Source organism: Scyliorhinus canicula, chromosome 2, assembly GCF_902713615.1.
Source record: "Scyliorhinus canicula chromosome 2, sScyCan1.1, whole genome shotgun sequence".
Classification (NCBI taxonomy): Eukaryota; Metazoa; Chordata; class Chondrichthyes; order Carcharhiniformes; family Scyliorhinidae; genus Scyliorhinus; species Scyliorhinus canicula.
Genome location: NC_052147.1, coordinates 282,884,844 through 282,907,112, shown reverse-complemented (window position 1 = coordinate 282,907,112; position 22,269 = coordinate 282,884,844). Strand labels below are relative to the sequence as shown.

At 49.2% G+C, this 22,269-nt stretch overlaps 1 protein-coding gene across 1 annotated transcript in view; it reads right to left on the bottom strand.

Annotated features, from left to right (window-relative positions):
• Positions 1-22,269, bottom strand: part of spega (striated muscle enriched protein kinase a) — a 462,850-nt gene that overhangs the window by 83,206 nt on the left and 357,375 nt on the right. The window contains exons 21-22 of the mRNA XM_038790314.1: positions 11,841-12,013; positions 7,186-7,212 (exon numbers count right to left, since the gene is read on the bottom strand). Coding sequence (XP_038646242.1) covers positions 7,186-7,212; positions 11,841-12,013 — 200 coding nt within the window. The remainder of the gene's footprint in view (positions 1-7,185; positions 7,213-11,840; positions 12,014-22,269) is intronic.

The following is a 22,269-nucleotide window of genomic DNA, read 5'->3' as shown; positions in this document are numbered from 1 at the left end:
GCACCCTGTCCCGCACCCCTCGTGGGGGCAGCAAGGGGAACCCCTCCACCTGCTGCCTGGCAAACGCCCTAACCTGCATGTACCTAAACATGTTCCCCAGGGGGAGCTCAAACTTCCCCTCTAACTCCCCCAAGCTCGCGAACCTCCCCTCCACAAACAGGTCCCTCAACCTCCTAACCCCTGCCTTGTGCCAGCCCAGAAATCCGCCATCAATGCTCCCTGGGACAAACCGATGGTTCCCCCGTATCGGGGCCTCCATCGAGCCCCCCATTCCTCCCCTATGTTGTCTCCATTGCCCCCACATTTTGAGGGTAGCCGCCACCACCGGGCTCGTGGTATACCTCGTTGGAGGGAGCGGCAGCGGCGCCGTTACCAGCGCCTCCAGGCTCGTGCCCACACATGACGCCGCCTCCATCCTCTTCCATGCTGCCCCTTCCTCGTACATTACCCACTTACGCACCATCGCTGCGTTGGCAGCCCAATAGTACCCACAGAGGTTGGGCAGCGCCAGCCCCCCCCCATCCCTGCCTCGTTCCAGGAACACTCTTCTCACCCTCGGAGTCCCATGCGCCCACACAAATCCCGTGATACTCCTGTTGACCCTCCTAAAAAAGGCCTTCGGGATAAGGATGGGGAGGCACTGGAACAGGAACAAAAACCTCGGGAGCACCGTCATCTTGACGGACTGCACCCTCCCCACCAGTGACAGCGGTAACATATCCCACCTCTTAAACTCCTCCTCCATCTGCTCCACCAACCTTGTGAGGTTGAGCTTGTGCAGGGCCCCCCAGCTCCCAGCCACCTGGACCCCTAGGCACCTGAAGCTCTTCCCTGCCTGCTTCAGTGGGAGCCTACCAATCCCCTCCTCTTGATCCCCTGGATGCACCACGAACAACTCGCTCTTGCCCAGGTTCAACTTATACCCAGAGAAACCCCCGAATTCACTAAGGATCCTCATCACCTCCGGCATCCCCCCCACCGGGTCCGCCACATACAGCAACAGGTCGTCCGCGTACAGCGACACTCGATGCTCCTCCCCACGCCGCACCAGGCCCCTCCAGTTCCCTGACAGGTGTGGCCTCACCAATGCCCTATACAATTGCAGTAAAACATCTCTATTCCTGTACTCAAACCCTCTGGCTATGAAGGCCAACATACCATTTGCCTTCTTTACTGCCGGCTGTACCTGCGCGCTTACTTTCAGCGACTGATGCACGAGGACACCAAGGTCTCGCTGAGTATCCGCCTCTCTCAATTTACACCCATTCAAATAATAATCTGCCTCCCTATTTTTGCTACCGAAGTGGATAACCTCACATTTATCCACATTATACTGTGCCTGCCATGCATGTACCCACTCACTCAGCCTGTCCAAATCCCACTGAAGCATCTCTGCATCCTCCTCACAGCTCACCCTCCCACCCAACTTTGTATCATCGGAAATTTGGAGAGAATACATTTAATTATCTCGTCCAAATCATTAATATATAAGGTGAACAGTTGGGGTCCCAGCACAGATCCCTGCGGTACCCCACTAGTCACTGTCTGCCAATCAGAAAAAAAACATTTATTCCAACCCTTAGCTTCGTGTCTGCTAACCAGCTTTCTATCCATCTCAAGACACTACCCGGAATCCCATGCGCTTTAATTTAAATACGAATCTGCTATGAGACCTTGTCGAAAGCCTTCTGAAAGTCTAAATAAACCACATCCACCTGTTCTCCCTGGTCAACTCTATTCGTTACACCTTCAAAGAATTCTTGTAGATTTGTCAAGCATAGAACATAGAACAGTACAGCACAGAACAGGCCCTTCAGCCCTCGATGTTGTGCCGAGCAATGATCACCCTACTGAAGCCAACGTATCCACCCTATACCAGTAACCCCCCCACCCAATTAACCTTATTTTTTAGGACACTAAGGGCAATTTAGCATGGCCAATCCACCTAACCCGCACATCTTTGGACTGTGGGAGGAAACCGGAGCACCCGGAGGAAACCCACGCAGACACGGGGAGAACGTGCAGACTCCGCACAGACAGTGACCCAAGCTGGGAATCGAACCTGGGACCCTGGAGCTGTGAAGCATTTATGCTAACCACCATGCTACCGTGATTTACCGGGAGAGATGGATTGAAGCAGCCAGGACGGCCGGTAACCAGGGGAGAGATGGGTTGAAGCAGCCTGGACGGTCGGTAACCAGGGGAGAGATGGATTGAAGCAGCCAGGAGGGTCGGTAACCAGGGGAGAGATGGATTGAAGCAGCCAGGACGGTCGGTAACCAGGGGAGAGATGGATTGAAGCATCCAGGAGAGTCGGTAACCAGGGGAGAGATGGGTTGAAGCAGAGCAGGAGGGTCGGTAACCAGGGGAGGGATGGATTGAAGCAGCCAGGACGGTCGGTAACCAGGGGAGAGATTGATTGAAGCAACCAGGAGAGTCGGTAACCAGGGGAGAGATGGGTTGAAGCAGCCAGGACGGTCGGTAACCAGGGGAGAGATGGATTGAAGCATCCAGGACGGTCGGTAACCAGGGGAGAGATGGATTGAAGCATCCAGGAGAGTCGATAACCAGGGGAGAGATGGGTTGAAGCAGAGCAGGAGGGTCGGTAACCAGGGGAGGGATGGATTGAAGCAGCCAGGACGGTCGGTAACCAGGGGAGAGATTGATTGAAGCAACCAGGAGAGTCGGTAACCAGGGGAGAGATGGATTGAAGCAGCCAGGAGAGTCGGTAACCAGGGGAGAGATGGATTGAAGCAGCCAGGACGGTCGGTAACCAGTGGAGAGATGGATTGAAGCATCCAGGAGGGTTGGTAACCAGGGGAGAGATGGATTGAAGCAGTGCAGGAGAGTTGGTAACCAGGGGAGAGATGGATTGAAGCATCCAGGAGGGTTGGTAACCGGGGGAGAGATGGATTGAAGAAGCCAGGAGAGTCGGTAACCAGGGGAGGGATGGATTGAAGCAGCGCCGGAGGGTCGGTAACCAGGGGAGAGATGGATTGAAGCAGCCAGGAGGGTCGGTAACCAGGGGAGAGATGATTGAAGCAGCGCCGGAGGGTCGGTAACCAGGGGAGGGATGGATTGAAGCAGCCAGGAGGGTCGGTAACCAGGGGAGAGATGATTGAAGCAGCGCCGGAGGGTCGGTAACCAGGGGAGAGATGGATTGAAGCAGCCAGGAGAGTCGGTAACCAGGGGAGAGATGGATTGAAGCAGCCAGGACGGTCGGTAACCAGGGGAGAGATGGATTGAAGCATCCAGGAGGGTCGGTAACCAGGGGAGAGATGGATTGAAGCAGTCAGGAGAGTCGGTAACCAGGGGAGAGATGGATTGAAGCAGCCAGGAGAGTCGGTAACCAGGGGAGAGATGGATTGAAGCAGCCAGGACGGTCGGTAACCAGGGGAGAGATGGATTGAAGCATCCAGGAGGGTTGGTAACCAGGGGAGAGATGGATTGAAGCAGTGCAGGAGAGTTGGTAACCAGGGGAGAGATGGATTGAAGCATCCAGGAGGGTTGGTAACCGGGGGAGAGATGGATTGAAGAAGCCAGGAGAGTCGGTAACCAGGGGAGGGATGGATTGAAGCAGCGCCGGAGGGTCGGTAACCAGGGGCGAGATGGATTGAAGCAGCCAGGACGGTCGGTAACCAGGGGAGAGATGGATTGAAGCATCCAGGAGTGTCGGTAACCGGGGGAGAGATGGTTTGAAGCAGCCAGGAGAGTCGGTAACCGGGGAGAGATGGATTGAAGCAGCGCCGGAGGGTCGGTAACCAGGGGAGAGATGGATTGAAGCAGCCAGGAGAGTCGGTAACCAGGGGAGAGATGGATTGAAGCAGCCAGGAGGGTCGGTAACCAGGGGAGAGATGGATTGAAGCATCCAGGACGGTCGGTAACCAGGGGAGAGATGGATTGAAGCAGCCAGGACGGTCGGTAGCCAGGGGAGAGATGGATTGAAGCAGCCAGGACGGTCGGTAACCAGGGGAGAGATGGATTGAAGCATCCAGGACGGTCAGTAACCAGGGGAGAGATGGATTGAAGCAACCAGGACGGTCAGTAACCAGGGGAGAGATGGATTGAAGCAGCCAGGACGGTCGGTAACCAGGGGAGAGATGGATTGAAGCATCCAGGACGGTCAGTAACCAGGGGAGAGATGGATTGAAGCAGCCAGGAGGGTCGGTAACCAGGGGAGAGATGGATTGAAGCATCCAGGAGAGTCAGTAACCAGGGGAGAGATGGATTGAAGCAGCCAGGAGGGTCAGTAACCAGGGGAGAGATGGATTGAAGCAGCCAGGAGGGTCAGTAACCAGGGGAGAGATGGATTGAAGCATCCAGGACGGTCAGCAACCGGGGGAGAGATGGATTGAAGCAGCCAGGAGGGTCAGTAACCAGGGGAGAGATGGATTGAAGCATCCAGGAGAGTCAGTAACCAGGGGAGAGATGGATTGAAGCAGCCAGGAGGGTCAGTAACCAGGGGAGAGATGGATTGAAGCATCCAGGACGGTCAGCAACCGGGGGAGAGATGGATTGAAGCAGCGCCGGAGGGTCGGTAACCAGGGGAGAGATGGATTGAAACAGCCAGGAGGGTCGGTAACCAGGAGAGAGATGGATTGAAGCAGCCAGGAGGGTCGGTAACCAGGGGAGAGATGGATTGAAGCATCCAGGAGAGTCGGTAACCAGGGGAGAGATGGATTGAAGCAGCCAGGAGGGTCGGTAACCAGGGGAGAGATGGATTGAAGCAGCCAGGAGAGTCGGTAACCAGGGTAGAGATGGATTGAAGCAGAGCAGGAGGGTCGGTAACCAGGGGAGAGATGGATTGAAGCAGTCAGGAGAGTCGGTAACCAGGGGAGAGATGGATTGAAGCATCCAGGAGAGTCGGTAACCAGGGGAGAGATGGATTGAAGCAGCCAGGACGGTCGGTAACCAGGGGAGAGATGGATTGAAGCAGTCAGGAGAGTCGGTAACCAGGGGAGAGATGGATTGAAGCATCCAGGAGAGTCGGTAACCAGGGGAGAGATGGATTGAAGCAGCCAGGACGGTCAGTAACCAGGGGAGAGATGGATTGAAGCAGCCAGGAGAGTCGGTAACCAGGGGAGAGATGGATTGAAGCAGCCAGGACGGTCGGTAACCAGGGGAGAGATGGATTGAAGAAGCCAGGAGAGTCGGTAACCAGGGGAGAGATGGATTGAAGCATCCAGGACGGTCAGTAACCAGGGGAGAGATGGATTGAAGCAGCCAGGAGAGTCGGTAACCAGGGGAGAGATGGATTGAAGCAGCCAGGAGGGTCAGTAACCAGGGGAGAGGGATTGAAGCATCCAGGGCAGTCGGTAACCAGGGGAGAGATGGATTGAAGCATCCAGGAGGGTCGGTAACCAGGGGAGAGATGGATTGAAGCAGCCAGGACGGTCGGTAGCCAGGGGAGAGATGGATTGAAGTATCCAGGAGAGTCGGTAACCAGGGGAGAGATGGATTGAAGCAGCCAGGAGAGTCGGTAACCGGGGAGAGATGGATTGAAGCAGCGCCGGAGGGTTGGTAACCAGGGGAGAGATGGATTGAAGCAGCCAGGACGGTCGGTAACCAGGGGAGAGATGGATTGAAGCAGCGCCGGAGGGTCGGTAACCAGGGGAGAGATGGATTGAAGCATCCAGGAGTGTCGGTAACCGGGGGAGAGATGGTTTGAAGCAGCCAGGAGAGTCGGTAACCGGGGGAGAGATGGTTTGAAGCAGCCAGGAGGGTCGGTAACCAGGGGAGAGATGGATCGAAGATAATCAGCAAAAGAACCAGAGGGCGAGACGAGGAGAATTCTTTTTTACACAGCGAGTTGCGACTGGAAGGTGCTGCCTGATAGGCCAGATTCAGCAGGAACGTGCAAAAGAGAATTGAATAAATACTTAAAAAGGAATTGGTGGCACAGTGGATAGCACTCTAGCCTCACAGTGCAAGGGACACAGGTTCAATTCCGGCTTGGGTCACTGTCTGTGTGGAGACTGCACGTTCTAACCGTGTCAGCGTGGGTTTCCTCGGGTGCTCTGGTTTCCTCCCACAGTTCAAAGGCGTGCAGGTTGGGTGGATTGGCCGTACTTCATTGCCCCTTAGTGTCCAAAATGATGAGGTGGGGTTATAGGGATAAGGTGGAGGAGCCGGCCTAGATCGGGTGCTCCTTCAGAGGGTCAGTGCAGACTCGATGGGCTGAATGGTCTCCTTCTGCACTGTAGGAAATCTATTCTATCCCTACTTTTAAATTCCATTCCCCTTGCAATAAACAACAAGATCTACTTACCTTTCCAAGTACTTGTTGTATCTGAATACTAACTTCTTGTGATTGATGTACCAGGACACCCAGGTCCCTCTGTACCCAGAGTCCTGCAATCTATCTCCAGTTAAATAATATTCCGCTTTCTATTCTTCCTGCCCAAGTGGACAAGTTTGCATTTTCCCGCATCATACTCCATCTGCCAAATCTTTGCCCACTGTTATGGGCCAGGGTTTAGAGAACCCCAAAGTGTATCATGGAGTTCACCTGACCCACAACGTTTAATAGATTGTGGTATGGGGAGCGCACGGCCCACTCTACAGGTGTGATGCACCAGAGATCCACAGTACTTTTAAATTAAACCATGTTTATTTATGAAACCAGTTAACTCTTTATAAACCCACAGTAAACATCTTAACAACTATCAACATCAATCATCCCCACAGATACAATATTCTATTAGAAAACTTTAATCTTTCCTTATTAACATCCATAAGACAAAAGACCCTTTTTACCGCAGAGATCAGGTTTAAATTCTCTACTGAGGGCAGTCAGCACTTTGAAATCACCCAATTGATCTGGAGACAGTCTTTAGTTTGCAGAGAGAGATCCTTATCCAGCTTCTTGCTTTGCCTGCAGCTATCCAGCTCCGAAAACAAAACCAAACACACCCTGTAGCAAACAGCCTAAAACGAAAGTGAAAAGCAGACAGACAGCCCAGCTCCACCCACATTCTGACATCACTGATAAACACCCATTTCTCAAAGGTACTCTCACATGACACCAGTCCCTGCATCTGTCTACATCCCTTTACACACTCACTACGCCCTCTTTACAACATGTATATCCCTGTGTTGTCAGTCACCAAGAGCCCGTGGTAAGGCAGAAAACTAGGACAACAGACGTGTGAGAGACAGTAACAATGTGCAGAGTTAGGCACTTACCAAATGTAGGCAATCACTCCCACAGGCCTGTCAATAAGATAAAATAGCAAGTGAGAAACTCCAGACAAAACACCACATTCAAACAAACAAACCCATAACCCACATCAGTGACCAATGGCATAGAGCGGCAGGTCGCAAAATACATCTGTTTCAATCACCTTGTCACATCTGGCTCAATGTTTAAACCATTGGCAGTGATTTCCTCCACAACCCAACACATAATCGCAACCTCGGTTGATTGGATGACATTCTCTACGCTGTGAGAGACAGGACCTTGGGTTGGGGTCCTATCTAGAGATTGGAGCACAGACTCCAGGTTGACACTCTGAGTGAAATGCTGAGGGAGTGCTGCAGTGTCAGAGGGTATGGTAAATAGAGGCTCCATCTCCCCGTGCCAGTGAATGTGAAAGGTCTCACCAACAGTATTTGGAAGAAGAGGAGGAGCAAGGGGAGTTCATCCGGCTGTGTCCTGGGGCCAGTATTTCTCCTGGAATAATCATCAGTACAAAACAGAGAGTCCCTGTGACAGTCTGAGGAGACTGACAGTCTGGATACATTGTGACAGTCTGTGGACAGTGTGACAGTCTGGATACATTGTGGCAGTCTGTGGACAGTGTGACAGTCTGTGGACAGTGTGACAGTCTGTGGACAGTGTGACAGTCTGTGGACAGTGTGACAGTCTGTGGACAGTGTGATAGTCTGTGGACAGTGTGACAGTCTGTGGACACTGTGACAGTCTGGATACATTGTGACAGTCTGTGGACAGTGTGACAGTCTGTGGACAGTGTGACAGTCTGTGGACACTGTGACAGTCTGTGGACAGTGTGATAGTCTGTGGCCAGTGTGACAGTCTGTGGACAGTGTGACAGTCTGTGGACACTGTGACAGTCTGTGGACACTGTGACAGTCTGTGGACAGTGTGACAGTCTGGGGACAGTGTGACAGTCTGTGGACAGTGTGATAGTCTGTGGACAGTGTGACAGTCTGTGGACACTGTGACAGTCTGTGGACAGTGTGACAGTCTGTGGACAGTGTGACAGTCTGTGGACAGTGTGACAGTCTGGATACATTGTGACAGTCTGTGGACAGTGTGACAGTCTGTGGACACTGTGACAGTCTGTGGACAGTGTGACAGTGTGTGGACAGTGTGACAGTCTGGATACACTGTGACAGTCTGTGGACAGTGTGACAGTCTGTGGACAGTGTGACAGTCTGGATACATTGTGACAGTCTGTGGACAGTGTGACAGTCTGTGGACACTGTGACAGTCTGTGGACAGTGTGACAGTCTGTGGACAGTGTGACAGTCTGGATACACTGTGACAGTCTGTGGACAGTGTGACAGTCTGTGGACAGTGTGACAGTCTGTGGACAGTGTGACAGTCTGGATACATTGTGACAGTCTGTGGACAGTGTGACAGTCTGTGGACACTGTGACAGTCTGTGGACAGTGTGACAGTCTGTGGACAGTGTGACAGTCTGGATACACTGTGACAGTCTGTGGACAGTGTGACAGTCTGTGGACAGTGTGACAGTCTGGATACATTGTGACAGTCTGTGGACACTGTGACAGTCTGTGGACAGTGTGACAGTCTGTGGACAGTGTGACAGTCTGTGGACAGTGTGACAGTCTGTGGACAGTGTGGCAGTCTGTGGACAGTGAGACAGTCTGTGGACAGTGTGGCAGTCTGTGGACAGTGTGGCAGTCTGTGGACAGTGTGACAGTCTGTGGACAGTGTGACAGTCTGTGGACAGTGTGACAGTCTGTGGACAGTGTGACAGTCTGTGGATAGTGTGACAGTCTGTGGACAGTGTGACAGTCTGGATACATTGTGACAGTCTGTGGACAGTGTGACAGTCTGTGGACACTGTGACAGTCTGTGGACAGTGTGACAGTCTGTGGACAGTGTGACAGTCTGGATACACTGTGACAGTCTGTGGACAGTGTGACAGTCTGTGGACAGTGTGACAGTCTGTGGACAGTGTGACAGTCTGGATACATTGTGACAGTCTGTGGACAGTGTGACAGTCTGTGGACACTGTGACAGTCTGTGGACAGTGTGACAGTCTGTGGACAGTGTGACAGTCTGGATACACTGTGACAGTCTGTGGACAGTGTGACAGTCTGTGGACAGTGTGACAGTCTGGATACATTGTGACAGTCTGTGGACACTGTGACAGTCTGTGGACAGTGTGACAGTCTGTGGACAGTGTGACAGTCTGTGGACAGTGTGGCAGTCTGTGGACAGTGTGGCAGTCTGTGGACAGTGAGACAGTCTGTGGACAGTGTGGCAGTCTGTGGACAGTGTGGCAGTCTGTGGACAGTGTGACAGTCTGTGGACAGTGTGACAGTCTGTGGACAGTGTGACAGTCTGTGGATAATGTGACAGTCTGTGGACAGTGTGACAGTCTGTGGACAGTGTGACAGTCTGTGGACAGTGTGACAGTCTGTGGACAGTGTGACAGTCTGGATACACTGTGACAGTCTGTGGACACTGTGACAGTCTGTGGACAGTGTGACAGTCTGTGGACAGTGTGGCAGTCTGTGGACAGTGTGACAGTCTGTGGACAGTGTGACAGTCTGTGGACACTGTGACAGTCTGTGGACAGTGTGGCAGTTTGTGGACAGTGTGACAGTCTGTGGACAGTGTGACAGTCTGTGGACACTGTGACAGTCTGGGGACAGTGTGACAGTCTGTGGACAGTGTGGCAGTCTGTGGACAGTGTGGCAGTCTGTGGACAGTGTGACAGTCTGTGGACAGTGTGATAGTCTGTGGACAGTGTGACAGTCTGTGGACAGTGTGACAGTCTGTGGACAGTGTGACAGTCTGTGGACACTGTGACAGTCTGGATACATTGTGACAGTCTGTGGACAGTGTGACAGTCTGTGGACAGTGTGACAGTCTGTGGACAGTGTGACAGTCTGGATACAGTGTGACAGTCTGTGGACACTGTGACAGTCTGGATACACTGTGACAGTCTGTGGACAGTGTGACAGTCTGGATACAGTGTGTCAGTCTGTGGTCATTGTGACAGTCTGTGGACACTGTGACAGTCTGTGGACAGTGTGACAGTCTGTGGACAGTGTGACAGTCTGTGGACAGTGTGACAGCCTGTGGACAGTGTGACAGTCTGTGGACAGTGTGACAGTCTGTGGACACTGTGACAGTCTGTGGACACTGTGACAGTCTGTGGACACTGTGACAGTCTGTGGACACTGTGACAGTCTGTGGACAGTGTGACAGTCTGTGGACACTGTGACAGTCTGGATACATTGTGACAGTCTGTGGACAGTGTGACAGTCTGTGGACAGTGTGACAGTCTGGATACATTGTGACAGTCTGTGGACAGTGTGACAGTCTGTGGACAGTGTGACAGTCTGTGGACAGTGTGACAGTATGTGGACAGTGTGACAGTCTGTGGACAGTGTGGCAGTCTGTGGACAGTGTGACAGTCTGTGGACACTGTGACAGTCTGTGGACAGTGTGACAGTCTGTGGACAGTGTGGCAGTCTGTGGACAGTGTGACAGTCTGTGGACAGTGTGACAGTCTGTGGACAGTGTGACAGTCTGGATACATTGTGACAGTCTGTGGACACTGTGACAGTCTGGATACATTGTGACAGTCTGTGGACTGTGTGACAGTCTGGATACATTGTGACAGTCTGTGGACAGTGTGACAGTCTGTGGACAGTGTGACAGTCTGTGGACAGTGTGACAGTCTGTGGATAGTGTGACAGTCTGTGGACAGTGTGACAGTCTGTGGACAGTGTGACAGTCTGTGGACAGTGTGACAGTCTGTGGACAGTGTGACAGTCTGGATACATTGTGACAGTCTGTGGACAGTGTGACAGTCTGTGGACAGTGTGACAGTCTGTGGACAGTGTGATAGTCTGTGGACAGTGTGACAGTCTGTGGACACTGTGACAGTCTGTGGACAGTGTGACAGTCTGTGGACAGTGTGACAGTCTGTGGACAGTGTGGCAGTCTGTGGACAGTGTGACAGTCTGTGGACAGTGTGACAGTCTGTGGACACTGTGACAGTCTGTGGACAGTGTGACAGTCTGTGGACAGTGTGACAGTCTGTGGACAGTGTGGCAGTCTGTGGACACTGTGACAGTCTGGATACATTGTGACAGTCTGTGGACAGTGTGACAGTCTGTGGACACTGTGACAGTCTGTGGACAGTGTGACAGTCTGTGGACAGTGTGGCAGTCTGTGGACACTGTGACAGTCTGTGGACAGTGTGACAGTCTGTGGACAGTGTGACAGTCTGTGGACAGTGTGGCAGTCTGTGGACACTGTGACAGTCTGTGGACACTGTGACAGTCTGTGGACACTGTGACAGTCTGTGGACAGTGTGACAGTCTGTGGACACTGTGACAGTCTGTGGACACTGTGACAGTCTGTGGACAGTGTGACAGTCTGTGGACAGTGTGACAGTCTGTGGACAGTGTGACAGTCTGTGGACAGTGTGACAGTCTGTGGACACTGTGACAGTCTGTGGACAGTGTGACAGTCTGTGGACAGTGTGACAGTCTGGGATGATCAAGGACATGACTTAAATGAGTGTCTATCTTCTTAAAAGTTTTCCAGTTCTGTAAGTTGACTGAATGCTGTCACTAACTCCCTCACACATAGTAAAGATATTTCGTACCAGATGTCGGTTACAGGTGAGACTGGTGCCTGATTGACGATCTCTGGCGAGCAGTATTCCGGAGTTCCAAACTGACAGTACTGCGGTGTGTCCGGTGTGGCTATTTGAGCATTCCCGAGATCGCAGATCCGGACACTCTCACTGGCCGAGTCTGCCATTAGGATATTGTCAGGCTGGAAGGAGAAAGGAAGAGAAAGAATCAAATCTTACTGCACATGAGGAGGCCATTGATCCCATCGTGTCTGTCCTGGATCCCCACTCCCCCTGCTCTTTCCCCACAATCTGTTCATCTTTCTCCTTCAACTAAGTACCCAATTCCAATTGGAAAATTCCGATTAACTTCTGCTTCCTTTCAGGCAACATCTTCCAGACTACAACAATGCACTGTGAAAATGAAATTGTTCTCATCTCCCCCTCTGTCCCTCAGAATACAGGAGGGAGATAGAGAACCTAGTGGGGTGGTGTAGCGATAGCAATCTCTCCCTCAATGCCAGCAAAACTAAAGAGCTGGTCATTGACTTCAGGAAGCAAAGCACACCCCTGTCAGCATCAACGGAGCCGAGGTGGAGATGGTTAGCAGTTTCAAATTCCTAGGGGTGCACATCACCAAAAATCTGTCCTGGTCCACTCACGTCGACGCTATCACCAAGAAAGCACAACAGCGCCTTTACTTCCTCAGGAAACTAAGGAAATTCGACATGTCCACATTAACCCTTACCAACTTTTACAGATGCACCACAGAAAGCATCCTATGGGGCTGCATCACAGCCTGGTATGGCAACTGCTCGGCCCAGGACCGCAAGGAACTTCATGAAATGAAAATCGCTTCTTGTCACAAGTAGGCTTCAAATGAAGTTACTGTGATTAAACCCCTAGTCGCCAAATTCTGGCGCCTCTTCAGGGAGGCTGGTACGGGAATTGAACCCGCGCTGCTGGACTGCCTTGGTCTGCTTTACAAGCAGCTATTTAGCCCATTGTGCTAAACCAATCAGATTTCAGAGAGTCGTGAATACCGCCCAGTCCATCACACGAACCTGCCTCCCATCCATTGACTCCATCTACACCTCCCGCTGCCTGGGGAAAGCAGGCAGCATAATCAAGGATCCCTCCCACCCGGCTTACTCACTCTTCCAACTTCTTCCATTGGGCAGGAGATTCAGAAGTCTGAGAACACGCACGCACAGACTCAAAAACAGCTTCTTCCCCACCGTCACCAGACTCCTAAATGACCCTCTTATGGACTGACCTCATTAACACTACACCCTGTATGCTTCATCCGATGCCAATGCTTATGGAGTTACATTGTATACCTTGTGTTGCCCTATTATGTATTTCTTTTATTTTATTTTCAAATACTGAATGATCTGTTTGAGCAGTTCGCAGAAAAATACTTTACAATGCGCCTCGGTACACGTGACAATAAAAAAAATCTAAAATCTGTCCCTTTCCCCAATTACCATCGATCACACTTGATGTGGTGCGAGATGCCTGGGTACCACATCCTGCCCCGTGAGGGTAGCGTGGTGTAAATTAACCAGAAACACACCGGGGTTCGAGAGGGAAGGCTTACACAATCTCCGATTGTACGCCAAGGAATTTAGAAAATGAAGGGGGCGATGATTAATATCTGCGGGGGTGTGGGACTAGAGGGTGAAAAGAGGAACCACTTTGACACTGAAAGGGTGGGGAAAGTTTGGATTTCTCTTCCACAAGCGGCAATTGATGCTGGCTCTCAGTTGTTAATTTTAAATCTAAGATTGATGGATTATTGCTCTCCAAAGGTAATTAATAATCATTCAGCCCATCGAGTCTACGCCAACCCTCCGAAAGAGTACCCTACCTAGGCTTCCTTCCCCGCCCTATCCCCATAACCCCAGCTAAGCAGGGCTATGGTTTGGGCAGACAGCGTTTAAATGCAGCTTCAGGTTTGTTAGTGTTGCTAACCCTCGTCGTGTCAGGCCTTATGAACTGATCTCTTCCCTCCCCTGCCCATAGAGCTCAGAGGGATGTTGAATAGTCACAAAAAGGCCATCAAGTCTGTGCCAGCTTTTACAAAGCACTTTCCGGAGGATGAAACCCTCAATCAAGCATTTTCTACCTCCAGGCATTACTATTCCAATAGCTCCAATTGCCCCATACGTTCCAGACATTATTCCAATGTTCCTAACTACCCTCCACATTCCAGACATTATTCCAGTGCCCCTAACTGCCCTCCACATTCCAGACATTATTCCAGTGCCCCTAACTGCCCTCCACATTCCAGACATTATTCCAGTGCCCCTAACTGCCCTCCACATTCCAGACATTATTCCAATGCCCCTAACTGCCCTCCACATTCCAGACATTATTCCAATGTTCCTAACTGCCCTCCACATTCCAGACATTATTCCAATGCCCCTAACTACCCTCCACATTCCAGACATTATTCCAATGTTCCTAACTGCCCTCCACATTCCAGACATTATTCCAATGCCCCATCTGCCCTCCACATTCCAGACATTATTCCAATGTTCCTAACTGCCCTCCACATTCCAGACATTATTCCAATGCCCCTCCCCCTTGATCCTCCAAAGCTTTGCTGCTTGCGTCCTTACTCGCACCAAGTCCCATTTACCCATCACCTTCTCTGTTCGCTGAACTACACTGGATCCCGGTTAAGCACCATCTCCATTTTAAAATTCCCATCCTTGTTTTCAAATCCCTCCATGATCTCACCCCCTCCCTATCTCTGTCACCTCTTCCACTCCCACAACCCTCAGAGATCTCAACACTGATCTTGGAGAATAACCTCATTTTAATTGCCCCACCAGTGGGGGCTGTGTCCTCAGCTGCCTGGACCCTAAGCTGTGGAATGCGTTCCCTAAACCTGTCTCGCTCCTACTGTAAGATGTTCCTATAAAGCAACCTCGTTGATCAAGTTTCTGGCCTTCTGCCCTACCCCCTAATGCGACTCAGTGTCTATTGTGCTCTATCTCCCTGATGTCAATGGTAGGGGCTGAGTGTTTGCAGTGTGCCAGCCACAGACGGTGGGGAGTTTCGGTGTGTGGCCATGTCCTAGTGTTGTCCCACTGACCAGCTTCAGAGATTGTGAATGACTGACTAAATGGAGAACACAGTCTCTCGGTGATGCAGGAGACAGCACAGCTACAAGGGCAGCCATGCACCGTGCACGCTAACCCCTGAGACTACAAGAGGACCACAATGAAATGAAATGAAATGAAAATCGCTTATTGTCACGAGTAGGCTTCAATTAAGTTACTGTGAAAAGCCCCTAGTCGCCGCATTCCGGCGCCTGTTCGGGGAGGCTGGTACGGGAATTGAACCGTGCTGCTGGCCTGCCTTGGTCTGCTTTAAAAGCCGGCTATTTAGCCCAGTGTGCTAAACCAGCCCCTGGTTTAGGTCAGTAATGTTCTGGGTTATTCAATCTATAAATAGGCGTAACTGGGTTAATGCATTTTCTTAAACTCGTGGATGAACTGCTTTCACACCAACATTTACAAATGATTTCAGTAACATGTTTGCATTCCCTGGTATAATTTCAGTAGGAGTGGGATGGACAGATACAGAGGGAGAGACAGAGGGGGACAAGGAAAAGACAGAGAGAGAGAGAGAGACGGACAGACAGTGAGGGAAAGTAACAAAGAGAGAGGCGGACTTATACAGAAACAAAGATAGACTGACAAACAGGCAAAAAGAAAGAGACAGACAGAGAAAGATGTGAAAAGAAACACGAGGAGACAGAAAGACAAAGTGGGACAAATAGAAAGAAAGACACGGAGAAGGGCAAGGATAGAAAGCAGGATTGAAACAGCCAAGCAGAGGAGAGAGGTGACTGGCAGGGTATTGAAGAGAGGTGTGTGTGGGGGGGAGCAGTGGGGGTACGGGGGGGGAGGGGGATTGAGGCAGGGTTGGAAGAGAGGCGGGGGACGAGAGGCGGGGTGGCGGGAGAGAGGCAGGGGACGGGACAGAGGCAGGTGGCGGGAGAGAGGCAGGGGACGGGACAGAGGTAGCAGGTGGGAGACAGGCAAGGGGATGAGGAAGGCCGTGTGGGGACAAGAAAGAGGCAGGAGGCGGGAAAAGAGGTAGGGGACTGTTATATTCTTGTATCGTGACAATTACTGCATCGGCATACTAAAGAACATCTAGTTCAAGACTAGGAATTTTATTATAGTATAATAAAGTGTGGGTAAGAAACTAATGGTATAAAACTGGAACTAATACAATTTTTTTAATTTAGAGTACCCAATTAATTTTTTCCAGTTGGGGCAATTTAGCATGGCCAATCCACCTACCCTGCACATCTTTGGGTTGTGGGGGTGAAACCCACAGAAACACGGGGAGAATGTGCAAACTCCACATGGACTGAAACCCAGAGCCGGTATCGAACCTGGGACCTCGGCGCAGTGAGGCAACAGTGCTAACCCACTGCGCCACCGTGCAGACCTGGAACTAACACAAACATGGCTGACCATGATAGTTTCTCCTCAAGACCTCCCCTAGGGTACAATGTCACCTGTTACTCATGCCTGACACCTACTGGTCAGAGGCTATACATATTTACACATACACTTCGCCACATCCCCTTTCCTTGAGATTTTGGTGAAAACATATAATACATTATGTCAGTGAATATTACATATGATATGTATAACAATGTATTATACATCATGTACAGTTATATTGTCCATTCACAGATCCAACCGTTCCGGTTTCTTTCTGTTTCTAGGTGATTGTCTCAACTTTGGTAAATCTGGTGAATCTGTGCGATAGTTCTGAACTTCTGTAGGTACCTCCACTCTGATTGTATCATTGTTCTGGCATCATTCTGTACATTGACATTTAACTCGTTCACTGCTTGTTTTGGTTTTGATGAATGTAAACTTTCATATACATCCTCGCCTTGCTATTCAGCAACAGGCTCTTTCACTTTTAGGAGTGCTCGTCTATTCCTCCGTAAAACCCGGCCTTGTTCAGGTATCACAGTACAGGCCCTTGGACCTGTTTCTTGCACGTATTGACCAGCCATCAGGGTCCTCCACTCTCACCGTGTCATTTGGTTTCAAAGGTTTCAGATTCCTGGTAGCCTTCTCACAATATTCCATCTCCTGAGATTCTATTTGGTCTCTCATCGTCTCATTCAGTCTTTGCTTGGTAAGGTGTGGCAGAGCTGTTCACAGCTTCCCATTCATCAACGTTGCTGCTGCCGATAAACCACAACTTAATGGAGATGTTCAATAGCTTAGCAATGCGAAATATGGATCATCTTTACTGTCATAACTTTCTTCAGTAACCGCTTGGCTATCTGTACCCTGTTTTTTGCTTTGCCATTTGATTGTGGGCATAATCGACTTGGCGTCACAATCATACTGCCAACCAAATTCCTGCCATTCGTTACTGTTACTCATTTCTAACTCAGGCATTCCATGTCGTGCAAACGTTGCTTTCGAGTGCATGATTACACAATTTGCTGACGAGCTAGATAATTGGGCTATTTCTGGATAATTTGAGTAATAATCTACCACTCCCAAATATTCTTTACCATCAAGATAGAATTATCTCTCCCGACCTTTTGCCAAGGAACTAACACAATTTCACCGATTTTCATAAGTTCCTTGTTTGTTGATATTGATATCGTTGACAAGAGTTACACTTTTCCACCATGTTCTGTATGTCTTTGTTTACTTTTTGATTCCAAGGTGACCCTCATGAATCTTTTGTAGCAACTCCATGCGCAGTGAATGCGGCAAAGGTTAGTGGGAGACTAGAGGACTGGGAAATCTTTAGGGGGCAACAGGAAGCTACTAAAGAAGCTATAAAGAAGAGTAAGACAGATTATGAGAGAAAACTTGCTCAGAATATAAAAACAGTTTCTACAAATATATAAAACAAAAAAAGAGAGGCTAAGGTAAATATTGGTCCTTTAGAGGATGAGAAGGGAGATTTAATAATGGGAGATGAGGAAATGGCTGAGGAACTGAACAGGTTTTTTGGGTCAGTCTTCACAGTGGAAGACACAAATAACATGCCAGCGACTGATAGAAATGAGGCTATGTCAGGTGATGACCTTGAGATGATTGCTATCACTAAGGAGGTAGTGATGGGCCAAGCTAATGGGGCTAAAGGTAGACAAGTCTCCTGGCCCTGATGGAATGCATCCCAGAGTGCTAAAAGAGATGGCTAGGGAATTTGCAAATGCACTAGTGATAATTCACCAAAATTCGCGAGACTCTGGGGTGGTCCCGGCGGATTGGAAATTAGCAAACGTGACACCACTGTTTAAAAAAGGAGGTAGGCAGAAAGCGGGTAATTATAGGCCAGCGAGCTTAACTTTGGTAGTAGGGAAGATGTTGTAAACTATCATCAAGGAAGAAATAGCAAGGCATCTGGATGGAAATTGTCCCATTGGGCAGACGCAGCATGGGTTCAGAAAGGGCAGGTCGTGCCTAACTAATTTAGTGGAATTTTTTGAGGACCAGTGCAGTAGATAACGGGGAGCCAATGGATGTGGTATATCTGGATTTCCAGAAAGCTTTTGACAAGGTGCCACACAAAAGGTTGCTGCACAAGATAAAGATGCATGGCATTAAGGGTAAAGTAGTAGCATGGATAGAGGATTAGTTAATTAATAGAAAGCAAAGAGTGGGGATTAATGGGTGTTTCTCTGGTTGGCAATCAGTAGCTAGAGGTGTCCCTCAGGGATCAATGTTGGGCCCACAATTGTTCACAATTTACATAGATGATTTGGAGTTGGGGACCAAGGGCAATGTGTCCAAGTTTGCATACGATACTAAGGTGAGTGGTAAAGCAAAAAGTACAGAGGATACTGGAAGTCTGCAGAGGGATTTGAATAGGTTAAGTGAATGGGCTAGGGTCTGGCAGATGGAATACAATGTTGACAAATGTGATGTTATCCATTTTGGTAGGAATAACAGCAAAAGGGATTATTATTTAAATGATAAAATATTAAAACATGCTGCTGTGCAGAGAGACCTGGGTGTGCTGGTGCATGAGTCGCAAACGTTGGTTTACAGGTGCAACAGGTGATTAAGAAGGCAAATGGTGTTTTGTCCTTCATTGCTAGAGGGATGGAGTTTAAGAATAGGGAGGTTATGTTGCAATTGTATAAGGTGTTAGTGAGGCCACATCTGGAGTATTGTGTTCAGTTTTGGTCTCCTTACCTGAGAAAGGACGTACTGGCGCTGGAGGGTGTGCAGAGGAGATTCACTAGGTTAATCCCAGAACTGAAGGGGTTGGATTACGAGGAGGGGTTGAGTAGACTGGGACTGTACTCGTTGGAATTTAGAAGGATGCGGGTTGATCTTATAGAAATATATAAAATTATGAAGGGAATAGATAGGATAGATGCGGGCAGGTTGTTTCCACTGGCGGGTGAAAGCAGAACTAGGGGGCATAGCCTCAAAGTAAGGGGAAGGAGATTTAGGACTGAGTTTAGGAGGAATTTCTTCACCCAAAGGGTTGTGAATCTATGGAATTCCCTGCCCAGTGAAGCAGTTGAGGCTCCTTCGTTACATGTTTTTAAGGTAAAGATAGATAGTTTTTTGAAGAATAAAGGGATTAAGGGTTATGGTGTTCGGGCGGGAAAGTGGAGCTGAGTCCACAAAAGATCAGCCATGATCTAATTGAATGGCGGAGCAGGCTCGAGGGGCCAGATGGCCTACTCCTGCTCCTAGTTCTTAGGTTCTTAATTACGATTCTCCCTTGCCTCAGTAACAAACCGTTTGCTACACTTAGCTCTGTTCGTATGTGACGATATTTACAACATGAACCTTTCGGCCATCCATTATTGAGATTATGTATCAGCAATGGGCTATGACTCAACAAGGCCAAATGTCAGTTTGTTGTAAAGGAAATAATGTTTGTAGGAGACAGAATATTTGGTCAAGGAATAGAGCCTGATGACATGACGATACAAGACATCATGAATATGCCTCGACTTACAGATGAATTTGTACTACTTCAGCCTTCTCTGTTTCGTCAACAATCAGTTTTGACTTTGCATCCGACACTGGTAGTGTTTTAGTAATCATATAATGAACCTGCACATCCTCTCCAGTGGGGCTGTTGTCTGGTGCTGTTGTCGCTCTGGACAATGAATCCGCTGCCACAATTTGCTTGCCAGGTGTGTGCATTACTTCGAAGTCAGATCTCTGAAGTTTCATCATCAGGTGTTGAATATGAGGTTCCTCTTGACTATTGCAAACAGCGATCGTTGATCTGTCTCGACAATGAAGGTAGGGAGACCATATATATAGTTATGGAATTGCTCCCAAACCATTCACCAGCCTGAAACACTCTTTTTCGATTTGTGCAGAACGACATTCAGATTCTGTCATAGATCTTGAAGCAGACGCTCCTGGTTTCCAATCACTACCGTCTTCCTGTTGTAGCAATACTGCACCTAGACCATCCTTCGATGTATTTGTTGAAACCTTGGTTATTTTTTTGTCGGATCGAAAAATGTTAATACTGGTGTGGTCGTTCGAGCTTTCTTTAGTGTGATCCATTCTTGTTTATGTTGTTCAGTCCAAGTTAAGTTGTTCACTTTCTGCAGAATATCTCTACGACAGGCTGTCTCTGCTGAGACATTTGGTATGAACTTTCCAATGAAGTTGATCATGCCCAGTACACTTAGTACTCCCTTTTTGTCTGTGGCTCGAGGTATATTTATGATGTCTTGTATCTTCATGTCATCAGGCTCTATTCCTTGACCAGACAATCTGTCTCCTGGGAACGTTATTTCCATCACACCAAACTGACGCGCGGCCTTCTGGAGTCGCAGCCCGTTTCTTCTGATGTTTTGCAATACCCTGTAGTGAAAGTACCTTTAAGAAATGGGTGTTTACTACTGCAGTGATGTCAGAGAGTGGGTGGAGCTGGGCTCTCTGTCAGCGTTTTACTTTCATTTTTGAGCAGGCTGCAGGGTGTGTTTTAGTTTTGTTTCCAGTGTTGGAGCTGAAGCCAGACCAAGCAGGTGTACTGCTGTTCTCTCTGTCATCAAAAGACTATCTCTTGATTATTTGGTGAATTGAAAAAAATATATGAAAATCGCTTATTGTCACAAGTAGGCTTAAATGAAGTTACTGTGAAAAGCCCCTAGTCGCCACATTGCGGCGCCTGCTTGGGGAGGCTGGTACGGGAATCGAACCGTGCTGCTGGCCTGCTTTAAAAGCCAGCGATTTAGCCCAGTGAGCTAAACCAGCCCCTCAACCAGAATTATAAATGTTTTCAGTCGTGACTTTAACCTGATGTGCTTCTGTTTAAGGTTTTATTTTTAAGTCGTATGGATGTTAAAAGGAAAGGTTAAAGGATTACTTAGTGTTGTATTCTATGGGGGTTGTATTTGAATTGATGGTTACTAAGATGTTCACTGTATGTTTTAAAAAGGTTAACTTGAGTTCATAGAATAAACATTGTTTTGCTTTAAAATTACTTTTCCATTTCTGCGGTACCACACCTGTAGAGTGGGCCGTGTGCTCCCCATACCACAATCTATTAAACGTTGTGGGTCAGGTGAACTCCATGATACACTTTGGGGTTCTCTAAACCCTGGCCCATAACACCCCTAATTAGCCTGTTATTGTGTTCCTCTTGGATGGAACCGCAAATTATGATGTCATCGACGTATACTCAAACACCCTGAATGCCTTCAACAATATGTTCCATCGCTCTGTGAAATATTACTGATGCTAAGATTATGCCAAAGGGCATATGAAGAAAGCAATATCTGCCAAACGGAGCATTGAGCCTACAACACTTTGTACTTTCTTCACCTAGCTCGAGCTGCCAGAATCCTTGCGAAGCTTCAAGTTTGCTGAAATATTCCGTACCAGACATCTACCTTGTGATCCCCTCTCTGTTAGGTATCAGATAGAACAAAGAACAAAGAAAAGTACAGCACAGGAACAGGCCCTTCGGCCCTCCAAGCCCGTGCCGACCATGCTGCCCGACTAAACTACAATCTTCTACACTTCCGGGGTCCCTATCCCTCTATTCCCATCCTATCCATGTATTTGTCAAGATGCCCCTTAAATGTCACTATCGTCCCTGCTTCCACCACCTCCTCCGGCAGCGAGTTCCAGGCACCCACTACCCTCTGTGTAAAACACTTTCCTCGTACATCTCCTCTAAACCTTGCCCCTCGCACCTCAAACCTATGCCCCCTAGTAATTGACCCCTCTACCCTGGGGAAAAGTCTCTGACTCTCCACCCTGTCTCTGCCCCTCATAATTTTGTAGACCTCTATCAGGTCGCCCCTCAACCTCCGTCGTTCCAGTGAGAAAAAACCGAGTTTATTCAACCTCTCCTCATAGCTGATGCCCTCCATACCAGGCAACATCCTGGTAAATCTCTTCTTCACCCTCTCTAAAGCCTCCACATCCTTCTGGTAGTGTGGCGACCAGAATTGAAC